The 17,784-nt window shown below is 38.2% G+C and overlaps 1 protein-coding gene across 1 annotated transcript; it reads right to left on the bottom strand.

The window, feature by feature from the left end:
- Nucleotides 1–237: 237 nt before the first annotated feature.
- On the bottom strand, nucleotides 238–14,292 carry LOC134663793 (vacuolar protein sorting-associated protein 52 homolog). Its single transcript, XM_063520294.1, has 7 exons — nucleotides 13,847–14,292; nucleotides 4,523–4,668; nucleotides 3,753–4,320; nucleotides 2,947–3,102; nucleotides 2,117–2,235; nucleotides 1,586–1,709; nucleotides 238–1,057 (listed from the first exon to the last, which is right to left on the bottom strand). Exons 1-7 carry the CDS (start codon nucleotides 14,096–14,098, stop codon nucleotides 428–430), a joined length of 1,995 nt encoding a protein of 664 aa, XP_063376364.1. The 5' UTR covers nucleotides 14,099–14,292; the 3' UTR covers nucleotides 238–427.
- Between the last annotated feature and the right edge of the window lie 3,492 nt (nucleotides 14,293–17,784).

The raw sequence follows: 17,784 nt of genomic DNA, 5'->3' as shown, positions 1-17,784 counted from the left end.
ATTCCACTATACTTTACATCGACATTAATGATATGATTAATACAATATAACTACTACTACTATTAACGCGTAACTGGGTCAACTTAATTAAGTTTTCGTCCGTAGCGGCAGGATACTTGCCATCATACTTAAACAAAAACGCATCTCTACTATAAGAATTACGGTTCGAAATCGAATGACTAGAAAGGAATGTCAAATGGTTAAAGGGTTAATTAACTATTAATAAAAAACAGTGTAGGTTGTGAAAATATTGTATCTATTACTTAAAACACATGACTAATGATTCTATCATCACAAGGAAATACGAGTACCTATTGTTTTTTCTTGAATTTAAATGATCGGAATAAAAGCTTTATAAAATTATATTATACCAGTAATAACAATATCCTTAAGAACAAGATGCGATAGTTATGCGCTAAAAGTACGATTAAAAATTAGTTTTATACTTTTTGATTTCTACCATAATCACGTGAATATTGACCAGTTGCGTTCTGGCATTAGGTGTCAGTAGTTTAACAAATTTATTATAGTACTGTACAAAATTTGTCAAAGCCATTTGCAGTAAACCGGATCCTGTCACTAGGTTAGGGAAGGACACAAGCACCTCTCTGTGGATTTCTTCGAGACTTTGCTTCCAGCTGGCGCTAAACGAAGCTACTAGTGATATACTCTTTTTCTCCATAGCCAGTAGTTCGGACTTCTTATCGTTTTCGAGGAGAACCTCTCCTTCTTTCACGAACTGCATCATTCCTCCAAAATGTGGGCTCAGTATCTCTTCCACATACTCGGCGCTTCTGGCCTGCAATTGATCTCTGAAGTTCTCCGCTTCTTTGGTGTTATCTCGTGTTCTTTCCATTAAGATACTCAATATCATGTCATAGTTGTTTATCAAGAAAATTAATTGCTGGATACGTTGAGAGAATTCAGCTGCCATTTTAAGCAAGAAGCAGTTGACTTCGTCTTGTAGATTCAAGAGCAGGTTACTGAGATCCTCCGAGGGGAACTGTTCGCTTAAACTCAGCATTGCCGCCGAGAACTCCGCGTATCTACGAGTGATCTGAAACCGATAACGTTTGGTTGGTGGTTTTTCGTTGGCTATAACAAGGTAAACGACGATTGTACTCTAGCACTATTGACCTAGGGGTAAGGTGAGCGGTTTCAAAACCGAACGTTGTGGGTTCGAACCTCAACTAGTTCATACCAATGAGTTTTTGAAGTGAAAACTTCTTTAGCGGTGCTATGCACTTTTTGAGATGGGGAAAAAATGGTAAATTCGAGACAGCGTAACGCGTAAGGTGCTTGCCTGACGTCATGCGTGACGGACAATGTCATTGTTTTTTAATCTAAATGCCATCTAGTGAATTTCACTCAAACTGGTATTAATATAACTGTAGTAAGTCATACAAAGTGCAGATATTTTGCACTAGATGGCGGTGTTATTAATATTTTGAGTTACAATGTCGTTGAGTTTTCACTTCTGCCGGCACTCCCGGAGTGCACCCCGTTGTTTTTTTTTTCTTATTTAATGTACCCTTCAAATGAGGAATATTATTAATTTTTAAATTGAAAATAAATAAAGTCTTACATAATGAGGTCCCAGCTCCTTGTTAGACAGCTTTGCTGGATCACACTCTCGAACGCTCTGGATGTTTAGTTTCAAAACAAAGTCCAATCTTGGCCACAGTATGCTGTGCAGAGAATCCCAGTAACTGAAAGAAGGCAATGTAAAGTCAACGTTTTAATTATTGACACGGACACAGTGCCAAAATCATTATCATTACGGAAATGTATGGGAAATAAATAATCCTCAGACCAGTGCGAACTAAGGTGTAGGTATTCAAGTAATTAAGAATATTTCTGTTTGCCATTTTTTTCCGAAAATCGGTCTTATGCATTACAGTATGTTTTCAGAATTACCTTAATCAGTTATCACTTATCAGGTTATCGCACAAATATGTAAGTTGGTAGCGATTTTGATAGCCTAGACTAGACTGCGCAAGTGTTACTTTAACACGACAAAGTTCTATGAAATTATGACGTTTAAATAATGCTTACACAGGCATCATAATCGTTGCCATCTTAGCTTGATGTAACTCAAGCAGAAGTTTGCTATTACCTGTCCAGAGCCGCCACAGCTCTCTTGTGGCACATCCACCGGTATCTATTGATGAGCTGGATGCACAGAAACAGTGCCAGGCAGTCATAACATTCTAGGACGTAGTTCTCAACGTTTTTCTGTAAAACATATATAGAACATGCAATTAAATAATAAACAAATAGTGGTAATAAATAAATAGTAGCTAATAAGTAAAAGAACAGAATAAATAATAGTACTAGGTACTCGCTCTCTGACAAGGCGCGTCTGTTACGATCAGGACCGATATGTCCGCTAGGTGGCGACAGCGCCACGCGCGGCTTATGGCTATCCACCAAAATTGGTGTGGAACGGATGTACTTTTAGCTACCTGTCGACGAAATCGCGGAGTGAGCCACGCCTGGTAAAAGTGAAAGTCTATCCTTTCATTTAGGCATATGGCATATGACAATGCAGTGCATTTTCTAACCAACATCAACACCACAGCCGAGAAGATACCGGCGCATAAGTTATTAATTTTTAAAATTGTTGGCAACACAGTAGGAAATTGTGAAATTAATTATGTACAGCGAGCTGCAAAAGTGCATACCCACTTTATAAAGGAATTCCATTCATGTATTGGGTACCTGTGCTTTTTTGCAGCTGTGTAAGGTAAAAATATTGGTGCTTGACGCGGTCCAAGTACATGTCATCTTGAAACTTAAGTCATTGTCAATAGAGGTGACAGCAAGGTGTCATCTATTGGGCATTAGCATGTCGAGCACTAGTACGTTTACCTTACAAGTAGTAAAATAAAATAGTGTTGAGTTTATTGATATTAGCTAGTATCCAATTATTATATTAATTCTTACCACAAGTAAAGACAAGGTTTTTCCTAGTATCCTGTCAAAGAGCTCCTGGGCGTGGCTCCCCTTCACATGGAAGAACTCTGTGGTGAACAGGTACTCTCTGCAGCTGTTGTCCACCAAGGCATATTGGAGACTTCGGAATAATGCTTCATATGAATACTAAAACAGTTTAGTTCAAATAAAGGACAGCAGATACCTACCAAATATCTCGGGTATGGAATAGTTTCTTGATTTTAATTCGACAGCAACATAGAGTAGCATATACAATCTCAACACAAAGTGACGTATTTTAAGTTAAAATACTACCTAAAGTTTCGTTTTATTCATCTCATCAATTAAATAGAAAATCATTGGGATAGGGGATATTACTGCAATGTTCTGCTGTCAGAGTGCAGCATTGCCGACTCTAGTAAATTCATAGACTAACTTATACATACTGTGCCTTAAACTGTTTTTTAACAAGTTTTCACAGACAATACAATATGACATTGATGCATCAAGGCGGTTTGTTAACAAGAGCCTACCGGTAAACGCGAAAATCGAAATTTAGCTATCTGCCTCTTTATCGCTCGAATATGCGAGAGTGATAGAGAGGCAGAAATCAAACCCTTGTTTGTCATGTTTCACGGCAGGCCATGTGATTGACGTAGTGACGCATGATGTGTCATTGATGTTTGTTTACTGTATGTGTACAACTAGTGCCATCTACGCAGAGCTTTGCTTAATATTCCCTATTGAAACAATTTTCTCAGCCATTCTAAAACTAGAAGTAGTTTTGGCCGATGTAAGTTGAGGTTGTATTTTTATACCTTTGTCTTCTGTTGCACATGAGGGACTATGATTGGAGCTTCTAATTGCTGAGCTAGTACATCCCCACGGTTGCCAATGGTAAATATAGTGCTTTTGTTTTTCAAGTTTGATTTCTGAAAGAAGCTTCCTTTCACACCGTCTTCTATTCCCATTAGGTCATCTTTAGTCGGTGCTTCCTCATACTTAAGCTTATCCAGTCTAGATGCATATGATTTAAAATATGAGTAGTATACTTTACTCAAGGTGTCTATGTACTCATTGCATATTTCTTGAGCAACATTCCTTTCATTGGCTAATATAAACTCAAAGAAAAACTTATACTTTAACATAGCATTCTGAGGTATCTGATAATTAGCCATTGGTTTTCGAAATTTATAAATCTGCTCTAATATGTATGTTCTTATTTTGGCCACAGCCTTTATTTTAAGTTTTTCCAGTACATCTTTTACATCGTGACAAGCTTTGGTTTCCTTAAAATCCTCTTCTTTGACAAAATTGAGTTTTTGGCTTAAAATTGCTAACTGGATCATGAATTCCTTATCCAAAACTGGTACATTGTTTATGCCACTGAAAAGGGTAACAAGATCATAAATCATAACAATGCTTATAGTATAACATTTGTGTAAAGTTGATTCAAAAGCTGCTTGATGTTCTGGGACTTAACACATTCAGGGCCAAGAACCCAACTGTTGGGTACACTGTTTGTGTACATTCGGCAAAGATGTGCAACATACAATTTAAACTGTATATGTCTCAGATTTATACTTACAAGATAAGTGTTTCAGATACGGCCATATCCTCAATGAATGATGATAATGGCCCTTTTAAGACCTGTCTGTTAGACAGTTGGACAGACATGCTGACCGAGCGCTTTTGTAAACTGATGATTTCATTACTAATACTTCCCAAGTCATTCTGTAACCAAAATAAAACACTTTTAAATTTATGTTAAGTACATAATTAACATTGAGTGCCAAGCACCCCATTTTTTTAACCATAATGAGCTAATTAATTAGTGGAAACTGTTTTGGCTTATGTAATATTTAATTGTGTTATTTTTCACTGTTTGTATCCCATTATCAATAAATAAATAAATAAATGAATAAATTTTCAATACAAAATTAACCCACCTAGCGGGGAGTTTCGTTTGGGACGCGGTGGTGAGCGGACGTGCCCGGGGCAAACAAAGGAGTCTCATAAACGCGTTTAAATCCCATCGAACAATAGTCACCCATCGCCAGATGCTAGTGGCGGCACAAACATCTAAGTACCGACGCGCGCTAATCAAAGCTCTCGCGACACGTTCTTACTTACTTAATTCCAAATTACAACCTTTCGTGACAGGACAGTGTTTATAAGTTTATATTACATATATCCGTGCAACCCGGTCATATAATATTTCCGCGTACCGGTGCGTCAAACTAAGTGAGTGCGAGCCGTGTCCACGCCAACCGCGACGAGCGCATGATCGCGGCTGCAACAGTGATTCAAGCGACCTCCATCCGTACTACATCACAGTCAAATTTGGTGAGACCGTTCCTGCTCTGTTATTCTTAAGCACTAAGTGCATAAAGGCTAGACGTGCTCAAACCCTAAGCCTAAGTACCTAAGCGACATATGTAGGCAACCTAAGTATCTGAATAGGTATACAGCACAACGTTAACGAACCTAATTACTTTTAATTACTATTATTCAAGCACTAATCAAGTTCCTAACTCACCCCACTAAACGTATCTTGCAATTATACCTACGTAGGAAGACTAGAATTTTTAGAATAAAACAAATCAGCGACTAAGCAGCAGTGTGACCTCAATGTAACTCATAAGTTAATAACCCAATAAGTTACGGAGTCATATATTGAACGTAGATATCTAGCCCGCAATCACACGCAGGTAAGCAGTAGAACCTTAAATTAGGAAAAGTAACGACTAAGTACCTAGCTAAATACAACACGACCCCAACATAGGAAAACCCTAGAATAAGCCAAATAGCGATAAAGTAGCTAAATACAACATACTGGTCCCCACCAGATTGTACAATTATAGTAGGATATAGTTATCCACCGACTACAAGTCCTGTCTATCCTTGAAAACCTCCAGGATAATACTGAGAATAAGACCAAAAAGGAATATAAATAGCTGAGTCTAGATTCACCCTTTCCTTTACTATACACGTTACTACCTATTTCATACCTATAATAAACTGAACCTGTCTGAAAATAACACTTATGAAAACACTAGAATATTTAGAATAAGGAAAATTGCGAGTAAGTAGTCAATAATTCATATACATATTTTACTTAATAATAAGGAAGACGATAGATTATTTTCAATACTTAAGGCCAAAAAGCCAACAAGTAGCTGAAAAATAGATACAGTAGTGAGACCTTCATTTACCTCACTTAGTTAGGTACCACACATACCTAATACATAGTTAGTAATTAATATACCTACTTCACTAAGTTACATTTACTGTTTCACTAGTTTTCTAGAATACACGAAATAAGGACATTATTAAGGAGTATGAAGTATGGAGGTAATTATAAGGTCCACGTATTGCTTGGTGTCCGCATGGTCATTAGCGAGGAGGATTGGTCATAGTTTTTTACTCACTCGTAACATTAGGCATAACTATTAGTCTATTACTTAAGTACTCCTAGAAATAAATACCATGGGAAAGAAACCGGTCACATAAAAGCAAGATGCCGTTCTGTTGGGGTAATCTCAACAATTCCGATAACACAAAAGTATTGTTCATTTGTTTCATTGAGCAATAACAAATTTCTTTCTAAAAAGAAAACGAACAAAATAACAAGTTAGTTTGAAAAAAGTCCTGACGTAATTGTTTTAATGGTTACACGCATCTGGCAAACACTGTCAAAAATACGGAAACCATAAACCATTGTCCATTACGCACGGCTATATGGATGCAAGGGTTCTTTTCTTTGTCCGCCCCGCCCGGCTGCGCTATTGTCTTTACCTAACAGGACCTTTATCGACTTGGCTGAAACTTTTAGGCGGTCTTAAACACGCAAGTACTTACGTTAGACAAATAAAATAATTATTACCTAACTAGCGGACCCAATGACCCGTAAACCACGACTCTGCTACTTTGGAGAATTTTAAAAGACTAAATGGACAAGGATTGCACAGGTTTGCTCAGGCTGCTCACGATTTTACGAGGGTTGGTCGGGAGGTGCGGCCCGCGGAGAAGAGAACAGCTGGATAGACAGCCGATCAGAAAGCCGAATCAACAACCGACCAGATATACATAGATTGAGTTACAAATGAAGGCTAAAGCACTGGGTGCCAAGTAAAATCGTCTCCACTGATAACAAACATCAAACCATTATACCAACAGATTCTTCAACAAAATTCTTCGTCCACCTTACTGAAGCTTACCGTACGCTACGTCTGGATACTTGGTCGTCAATCAAGAAACTAGTGACTACTACGTTCTTCATTCTCGCAAGAAAACGGGGAATATACATAGACAAAAATGTTACGGCGGTATTCGACCTACATGGACAACGCACCTTGGGACTGTTAGTGTCACAGTCTAGAGAAAAAGGGCCAGCAAATCAATTAATCAGAACCAGAAGAAAATCGAGTCCACAGCAGTACTAATACGGAATCCCCAGTACTCCGCAGGAAGAAACACTAAGGCGAGAGCGGCTAATGATTTGATTTACTACCCGAGATAACGTAATAACGACGGGGCTATCCAGGCTTCTACAAAGGAGGGGAAAAAGGGAGGGTCACATAATGCAGTCACACATCCTCAAACCTAGTATTTATTACACACCAAGTATAGTATCTATCTACGGGTCATTCTAAGTTAAGAGGTAATCGCTTGTATGAAGAAGTGGCACAACATAAATGTTAGTATTTTGATCTAATTATACAATATTTTTATTGAAACAACTCTTTTATATATATTTGTAAGCTAATCAGTCATTTTTTTTATTTTTTACCATTTTAGAAGACACCAGGGGAGATACCATACTTTTTCTATGTAATAAAGAGAGAAGGGTCTCTCCCCTGATCTCTTTAAAAACAAACAAAATCGAAATTTTGATCAGCCGTCTTAGAAATTCGAGCAAATTAAAGTGTAATGATTCATTTCAACAAGAATTCATACTGTTATATATTGACATGTGGGTAGATGAGAAGATCTGCGGGTACCCCCAGTTCGGTTCTAGCTAGCAAGCCAGCACACGTACGTAACATTCTGGCGACGGGATTTAATTCGGGAATACGCTAAAAGTGCTTTAAACATAGTGTTTGAATGTTTAAAAGTGTGTTTTAACTGTGATGAATAAAATGTCGGTAAAATTTAGTGAATTTCATATGGACAAAGACAATTGGAAAAATTACGTGAATAGGTTCGAATATTGTTTGCTCGCGAATAGTATTCAAACGGACGAGTTAAAAAAAGCGAATTTCTTTGCGGTTTGTGGTCGTGATTTATATGATCTAGTTGAGTCGTTAATTTCACCGAAAAAGATCGCGGACATAACCTATACAACTGTAAGGTCCGCGTTAGACGATCATTTTAATCCAAAACAAAATGAAATAGTGCAATCGTATAAGTTTCATATGAGGTGTCAATCGAGCAGTGAAAATATAAAAGAGTACGTGGCTAGTTTGCGTAAATTGGCTATAGAGTGCAATTTTACAGATTTGGATCGCACGTTGCGCGACCGGTTAGTATGTGGCATTCGTGATAAAGAGATGCAAAAACAACTGTTGCAGCAGACAACATTAACTTTTGATCAAGCGGTAAAATTGGCGTTAACGGCTGAAACGGCGGATGCCGGAGTGATAGTCATGACGACGCCAGCGGTGCCAGCGACGGTAGCGACCTCTAGCGTGGCGCCTACTGGTACAAGCGGTGACGAGCCAATGGAGGTTAATAAAATTAAAGCGAAACCGTTGGAACCGAGCAAGGATTGTTGGCGGTGTGGCAAAAGGCACGGAAATTTCTGTAGGTTCAGATATAGTCGGTGCTATGTATGCAAAAAACAGGGCCATATTGCAGAGGTATGTTCGGATACACGAGACAAAAGTAAGTCAAAAGAATCAAGTCGTTTTAATGGATTGTATGAGGATGTTTTGTGTAATTTAGTGTCGAACAAAGTGGATCCTTTTTATGCAAGTGTGCAATTAAATGGTCGACTAGTAAATTTGGAAGTCGATTCTGGAGCTGCATTTACTATGTTGAGAGAAAGTACAGCGAGGAAAATTTGGAATGGGAACTTGCCAAGGTTGGATGAGTCAAGAGTTAGGTTAACAACCTGGACTAAGAACCAGGTGGAGTTGTTAGGAGAAGCGGCAGTTGATGTAAGGTTTAAGAATATACATAAAAAATTAAACTTGCTGATCGCGAGAGGAAACGGGCCAGATCTGATGGGCCGTGATTGGTTTCCAGAGTTAAAGATAGATATCCAGGGAGTATATAACGTGAAATTGGAGGATGAAGGTATAGATACTTTACTGGAAAAATATAAAGAAGTTTTTCAGTCGGGTTTAGGAAAGTACACCGGCCCAGTAGTAACCATACCTTTGAAACCCGAAGCGAAACCAAAATTTTTGAAGTGTAGGCCTGTGGCGTTTGCAATTAAAGAGAGAGTGTTACAAGAGATTGATAGATTAGTTGCAGAAGATGTTTTGGAACCTGTCAGTCATTCTGAGTTTGCCAGCCCTATAGTACCTATCATTAAGAAGAATGGGAAAGTCAGGCTTTGTGGGGATTACAGGGCCACAGTGAATATGGCTACTGAGACTGATACTTACCCTCTGCCAACTTTAAATGAAGCTTTTGCGGTTTTGCAAGGAGGAGTTATTTTCAGTAAGATAGATTTAGAGCAAGCTTACACCCAGGTTGTAGTTGATGAACCAACTTCAAAATTACTGACTTTAAATACTCCTAAGGGATTATTTAGGTGTAAAAGATTAGCATTTGGGGTTAAAGCCTGTCCTGGAATTTTTCAGCGCATGATGAGCAACTTATTGGCAGGTGTATCAGGAGCAGCGGTACTGCTGGATGATATTGTGGTCACCGGACGCACAATACAAGAACACAGTGACAGACTTCAACGGATATTACAGATCCTTAAGGAAGCCGGGCTGAGAGTCAACAAGGAGAAATGCAAGTTTGGGAAGGCAAGCGTGGAGTTTCTAGGACATGTGATTGATGCCAATGGGCTGCATCCTTGTGGAGACAAGATCAAGGCTATAATGGAGACGCCAGCGCCAAAAAATGTAAAGGAAATGCAAGCTTTTCTTGGATTATTGAATTTTTATGACAGATTTATAGCACAGAAAGCAACTGTAGCAGAACCACTGTACAAGTTATTGCTGAAAGGAGCCAAATGGGTATGGTCACCAAATTGCCAACAAGCTTTTAGTCTTTTAAAAAGAATGTTGACTACCGGGAACACATTAGTACATTATGATTTAAAGAAACCAGTGGTTATTACATGTGATGCTTCGCAGTACGGTCTTGGTGCGGTTCTGGAACACAGGATGGAGGACGGTTCTTTGAGACCAATCATGTTTGCTTCCAGGACGATGAGCTCTCATGAACGGAATTATTCGCAGATTGATAAAGAGGCTGCTGCTATTATTTTTGCTGTACAGAAATTTTACTCATATATCTTTGGCCGTAAGATAGTCATTCAGACGGACCATAAACCACTCTTGGGTATATTTGACCCAAAGAAGCCAATACCTAATGTGATATCACCCAGGATGTTAAGATGGGCTTTATTGTTAAACTCGTACGATTATGAGTTACAATATGTTGAAGGGAAAAAAATTGGGAACGCTGATGCCCTAAGTAGATGGCCCGGTCCTGAAAGCAGTGGAACAGAAGAAGAGCTGCAAGAGGTGAATGTTTTGTTGCTCAATGAGACACCAGTTGAGTTACAGATGACGGCTAAGGATGTGGCTAAATTGAGTAAGACTGATGGTATATTAGCAAAGGTGATGTTCTGGATTAGGAATGGTTGGCCAAGTACAGTAGAAGAGAAATATAGAGATTATTATGTAAGAAGGGATGAATTAACAGAATACAATGATTGTATATTGTGGGGAGGTAGAGTGATTGTGCCTCTGAAGCTACGTGAAAGCGTTCTTAAAGAGCTCCATAGCAATCATGATGGTATAGTCATCACCAAAGCAATAGCAAGGAGTTACTTCTGGTGGCCTGGTCTCGACAGAGATATAGAGAGCTTGATACATAATTGCCAGACTTGTAGAGAAGTAAGGAATATGCCAGCCAAAGTGACCCACAGATGGATTACCCCACCAAAGGCTTGGTCCCGGCTGCATATTGATTTTGCAGGGCCTTTCATGGGCAAAGTTTTCTTAATATTAATTGACTCGTACTCAAAATGGCCGGAGGTCAAAATAGTTAATGAGCAAAGTTCAACTACGGTAATTAATAAGTTAGATGAGATATTTGCTGAACAAGGGCTGCCAGACACCATAGTGAGCGATAACGGAAAAGCGTTTGCGTCAGAAGAGATAAGTCAATATTTTAAACAGAATGGTATTAGACATATACTGGTACCTCCATATCATCCTGCGTCCAATGGACAGGCGGAGAGAACGGTACAGACAATAAAATTGAAGTTAAAGAAGATGCCACATCTTCCATGGTCAACCAGACTGCAAAAGATATTGTATGGTTTGCGGACAACACCCAGTTCTGTCACTGGTAAGACACCCGCGGAACTCCTGAATAATAGACGTTTCCGAACTACATTTGATAGGCTTCACCCCCTTTCGATTCAAGAAAAGGAGACAGAAGATATTGAGGAAAATGAAACAAAACGTGTGAGAGAATTTAGAGTGGGAGAGACAGTCTGTTTCAGGAACTATAGAACTGGGCCTAGATGGTTGGAAGGAACAATAGTCAAAAGGATTGGAGTGTTAAGATATAAAATTAAACAAGGAAATAAATTATTTATTAGACATGTCAACCAGATGCTTGGTTTTACTAGAAGTGGCACAGAAGAAGAAAAACAAGTTGAAATCAAGGCAAGACCATCAAGTAATAGTAAAGAAGTTCAACAAGGGGAAGAAGAAAGAGAAGATGAGGGTTTTGGCACAATAAGAATCCCTCCACCGAGACAGTGGGCAGAGATGATTGGTGTGAAAGGTCCTGAAGAGTGTTTAGTACGGGATTCGGATGATACAGTGCCTAGAAATGAACTGAACAGTAACAAGCGATCCCGGTCGAGTGAAAGCCCACCGTCCAACAGACCATCCTTGAAAAAGATAGCTCTTCAAGAATATGGTAGTACAGACATTGAGTCTGATAGTGGAGATGATGAACATTATAGTGCAGATAGCCAATAGTTAAATAGTTACTAAATAATTACAAAAGACTATGAAAGCATGTTAGGGTATAAGTGAACAATATAGTTACGTGCATAAACAGTGTAGTTCAAAACTGACTTTCAATATTAAATTCTAAAATGTAGTGAAGTGTCATCTATCCAGAGGGCAAGGCATGTTATATATTGACATGTGGGTAGATGAGAAGATCTGCGGGTACCCCCAGTTCGGTTCTAGCTAGCAAGCCAGCACACGTACGTAACACATACCTCCACTATACATTTTGGAAAATTATGCGCCAGGGGAAAGACGCCAGGGGAGTGACTTTTTCATGTCAAATCAGATATAATTGTGCAAGTATTTATTATAAATAATAAAATTAAAGTATTTATATAATCTATGCATAAACTATAGTAAATATACAAATACAATTAAGCATTTATATCAATAATTTTGAAATAAAACTGACCAGGGGAGATATCACTTTCATAAAACAACACTGTCAAGTATAGAGGTCAATGATCAAAATGACTGACAATCGGAACCAAAAGATGACTGTCGCAGGGTTGGTCGTTAGTATTGAATGAAATGCATTTCTATTGGGATTAAAATGGCAATAATTAAAGCTATAAACCCAATATTTTTACATTTACATAATGGCCAGGGTAGGAGACATAGAATCTGGGGGACAAAATTTAACATAAATATTTTTTATGAAAAAGAAAAGTTTAAAGGATTTTATTAATAACATTACAGTCAATATTTGTTTTAGTTTATGAAGTATATCACATTTAACGGATTTATGGGAAATACATCTGGATAAAATTACTGATTTATTGAAAAACCTGCAAAGGGACAGGCCAGGGGAGGGGACTTTTGCATGTTTGAGGTGCAATTGTGACAAAACTGAATTAATTAATAAATTGAAATTGACTGTATATAGAGGAAATGCAATCTTTTAAGGGAAATTACCATAATTAATTTAAATTGTTTAAGAAAAGTATGGATATGTATCATGGACACCGTTAATACCTCTTAACTTAGAATGACCCCTACCCCATGCTGACTTTACGATGCCTTGTATTCGGGTCGGCTAAAATCTCCCGTCTCTCCTACTATCCTGACTGCAAACCCTACACTCCTGTCCTATCTACTGGGTGCTCCGGTGTCTCGGGCAGGCTGCGGGCGCCTACGGAGGGGTGGCAAGGGTTGTTGCGGAATAAGCTGGTTTGCGCGCGTACTTTGTTTGATTTCGCGTTTGAGGTTTAGCCGGTGTGAGGTGACGCTGACACCTCCACTGACTCGATGCCGCTTAGGTTGAATCAACAGAGTCATGCGAGCTAACAGGGCTATCTGCCTCAACTTCGCCTACCCCCTGTAGTCTCCTCTTCCTAGTCCTTGCTGCAGGATCTGCTGGCTGGAGTTGCCCCTAGTATCAGTATCAGTATCAGTAATACAAAATTAACCCACCTAGCGGTTTCTTGGCAGTGAATGTGTAAATTTTTGCCATTTATAGGAGTATAAAAGCAATTCTTTTAATTCATAGACTGCTATACCCAAGGCTATCATATTTTATGTTTTGTGTAAACTTGGCTATCTGGTTAATTAGATGTGTGACATCTAGAGAGTTAGCAACTAATAAACAGACAAAAAATTTGCTGAACTTTACTTCCGGTTGGTAGTTGATAAGGAAATAGTCAAGAGAAAACCTTTATTTTGTGTTAGTTTAAAGGATTTACGGTACTTACTTGGAACACCATCAGCATACTCTCCATGCGCGCTAGTATACCATCACACTCCTCGATCTGGTTGTGTAGGGAACTGATATTTCCACTTTCTTTTAAGTAATCTGCCACTGAGTTTTTCTCTGCCTCCTTTATGCCTTTGTCAACTTGCAGCGCGTATTCTCTGAGATCTGTGCCATTGTTGAGAACTTCTTGAATCTCAAAGTCTTCTAAGTTCTTATCCAGGACATCCTTCATATGGTTTGTTTCAGACATAGTGAATTAATGTAGGGCGTATTATTCTTGTACTACACACTTTGATTTAAAATTACATAATAATGTAATGTTGTAGATGTTCTAAGGGCTTTAATTTAGATGAGACTTAATTGTATTGTACTTTATACATCATTATTTAGTAATATAATAAATAACACAACGGTATAAACGTATGACTCTACGTTAGCTGTAATGTAAAATGTCATTTTAGATGTCACTGTCATTAGTGTCACGAATGACATCTTGACATGTACGGTCCGAAATGAACTTGAGAATCAGTTTCATCTGCAGCGATTTTGATATCTAGCATATACGCAGTGCAAGTGTAATTTTACAAGTCAATCTAAAAACATCGATATGCCGGGAAGTGTCCCTAGCCAGCCGTGTGCCCGTGTGTTCCAAGTATAAAATAAATTATATTCTCTCCAAGTTCAATGTAAAAGCCGTAACACACCATCGCACCGCGACCTTGTTGCGCCGCACCTATAAGTGAGAGCGACGAAGAGATATCTCTTTCTTGCTCTCACTTATGGATAAAGCCCCTAAAGTTAGTGTTGAGAGCAAGGCCTGTTCACTTCCTAAGAAAGTTATGTCCCCAAATAATTGCGCATGTGTGCGCCTGAAGCTTCTATGTGTGCGTTGGCCTCCGAGAAAAAGTTGCGAGTAATAAAAATAAAAACATTTTTCTACAGCAACATTGCTCCCAACTCTGATTTAAATTATCACGAATTTTATACATAATTAATCATAAAACGGGACTTAAAACGCTTAAAACTTAATTACACGCGATTAAGTTTTATAATGAATATTTGCTTCCAACTGTCTTTATCAATATTCATAAAATATATGGAGGGTAGGTACGTCTACCCACCATAATAAAAAAAAATATTTGTCAATGACTCTGTCCAACTGCTGTGGTTAAAGTTCATAACGAAAATTTTATTTATTAAAATCTTTAAATAATAAATACAACGTAGCGGTACAACCACTTAAGACTGTAAGTCTGTACCTACATAGATTACAGAAATGCACATAGAAAATGTGCTAAATGCGGGGCAACGGCTGTTGAAGCAGCCAGAGTGAAATTTATACAGCTTTAGTGGGTTCAGAAGGAACCGAGTCATAACGCATCTGGAAAGCGTATTAATTAACCGTGAAGAAATGTATGAATGAATACAAGTTAGAAATCTGTGTAAAATGCCGTGTGTAAAGTGTAGTGTATCTGTGTGTAAAGTGTAATAGGTAGGCATGCCTAATGCTATTTGTATAATACTGAAAACTTTGTGAATGCGCTTTATTAATGTCTATTTTTATTAAGTTGTCAGGGTTTAATTTTCAGTGTATATTTCTATATGTAAAACATAATACAATGTTATAAACATAAATATGCCTTTTATTTAAATCAATAGATAATACCACAAACAAGGGGTAATATTTGCATCTTTCATATATTTCGTGATATGAAGATAACAAATATGTTTATCAACATAATTACTATATACCTATAGAGTCTGGCTAGCCAAAAATTGTTGACAGATATTTCGTTGTTGTATCACCAATTGTCTATGATTTGAAAAAAAGCTAAAAGTCAGTTGTCGATTTATGTCATTCATTCAAATTGTTTGCGGTTTTTATGGGGTTTATTTTAAATAATATTAATAATTTCTATGCTGAGTGAGGTTCACAAACTATTATTTAAGCTCGTAAATAATTACGACAATGTGCGAAGTCGACGTGTAGCGTTGTATAATGAAAAAGTGCAATGTTTACAACTTCTAACCAAATGTAAACAAAATACGAGGTTGGTGCTCTATAAATATTTTGATACTTTAAGTACTAGTTCTAACATTTGCCGATTACTTTGATTAAGTACGTGAATTTATTAATGCCTGAATCTCATAAATAGGACAAGTGTATAAAGAAACGGATAAATTAAAAGTTCTGAAAAATATCTATAAAATCTAAATATTGGAACGTAAACATGTGTGTTTGTCGTTGACTGTACTTTAAATAGTGGTAGAAATTATGTGAGCTGACTTTGAGTGCACTTAAACGTTTATTTAGCTTATTTCCTTAGGTACCTTATTTGTGCACAGAATATCAAAGATATTGTCTAGTATCAAAACTATAATTCCTACTACACAAAGTGTGACCAGCCCAAGATTTTTTGAATTTCCCGCCAATAATTTAGGTAAAATTTCAGTAGCCAGACTCTAATACCAATACCCGCCAGGCTAAACCGGTTGTCAACTTTAGTTCCATTGGTACACATCGAGGGCGCCAGTAGTATAAACGTATAAACGGTTGGGGACATTTTTTTGTATGAAGTTACCGTTCTTCTCCTAGTGAGTATTATATTCTTTGGTTGAGAGCGCCTTGGCCTTAAGCCTCCTCCAGACTATGCGCGTGAATCGCGGGCGAAGCCGCGAACGCAAGTGTAGCGTCGATTTCGCAGATTGTTCACGTCTTCGCGCCTTGTTCTCCGTTTTTTGTCGGTATTTCGGCCCGCGTCAAAGGAGACGCGAAGCGCGAACTTGCAAGACTCCACATTACACACTATTTTGGCTCTTCTGTGGCCAGATAAATATTAATTATATTATGATTATATTACATTAAGCAGCTATATTTTACGGTTTTACAATAAAACAAAATGGAAAAACAGCTAAATCACGTATGATGCCATAGATAACTAACAGTTAAACTCGATCAGCTGATGCTTTTCCGCCATCTTGCCGCAAACCGAACTGCGAAATCGCCGTGAAGTGTGCGAGTGTGGAGTCATACATCAACTTCGCGATATGTTCGCTCCGCGACGTCGCGCCGCGATTCACGCACATAGTCTGGAGGCGGCTTTACGGATTACTATAGTTTGTCAAAGGACTGTCTCATTTCAAACATAGAGAGAATCATACTATAGATGGTCAAGCAAATCTTGTCAGTAGAAAAAGGCGCGTAATTCAAATTTTCTATGGGATGAAATCCTTTCGCGCCTACATTTTTCAAATTTGCCGCCTTTTTCTACTGACAAGATCTGCTTGACCCAGTATATCTTTGTCTATAGTATTTTTTTGTTTTTATTTACTATTGGGTTGACTTCTGGCCCATTTTTTTTTTAATTTACCTATTTCGCTTTCTATCGTGGACTATAAGATAAATATATGTATGGTAAAGCAAATCTTGTCATTAAAAAAAGGCGCGAAATTAAAATTTTCTATAGCCCGCTCCACACTCGTGCGCGAATCGCGGCGCGAAGCCGCGAACGCGAGTCTGGAGTCGATTTCGTATATCAGCGAACTAGACTCCACACTCGCGTTCGCGGCTTCGCCCGCGATTCACGCGCATAGTCTGGAGGGCGCTTATGGGACGATATCTCTTCGCGCCTATATTTTACAAATTTGCCGCTTTTTTCTACTGACAAGATCTGCTTGACCAAGTATAATATTTATTATCGTCAACCTGTCAAATTTTGTTGTTTTAAGTTAATTAATTTTAATAAAAAGTTCATGGGATCGGGCAGCAGATTACCTATATTTGTGGGTCCACACCACCTGAGTAATTTGTCAATTTAATGAGATTATACTTGGATTAAGTATATATAGTACGAAAAATCGTCCCGTCTGGACATCCTGTTGAGAGTAGACATATAGGTATTATAGGAACCTATGGATGGAGGAAATGATAAGACC

Source organism: Cydia fagiglandana, chromosome 4 (genome assembly GCF_963556715.1).
Source record: "Cydia fagiglandana chromosome 4, ilCydFagi1.1, whole genome shotgun sequence".
Classification (NCBI taxonomy): Eukaryota; Metazoa; Arthropoda; class Insecta; order Lepidoptera; family Tortricidae; genus Cydia; species Cydia fagiglandana.
This window is presented reverse-complemented; position numbering and strand designations above follow the sequence as displayed.

Excerpts from the sequence above, each read along its gene's own strand:
- LOC134663793 (XM_063520294.1), bottom strand. The coding sequence starts at position 14,098 with ATGTCTGAAACAAACCATATGAAGGATGTCCTGGATAAGAACTTAGAA. Across the intron at positions 4,321-4,522 it reads GTATCTGAAACACTTATCTT|TGGCATAAACAATGTACCAG; the intron begins GTAAGTATAAAT and ends TACCCTTTTCAG. Across the intron at positions 1,710-2,116 it reads GCTGTGGCGGCTCTGGACAG|TTACTGGGATTCTCTGCACA; the intron begins GTAATAGCAAAC and ends GCCTTCTTTCAG.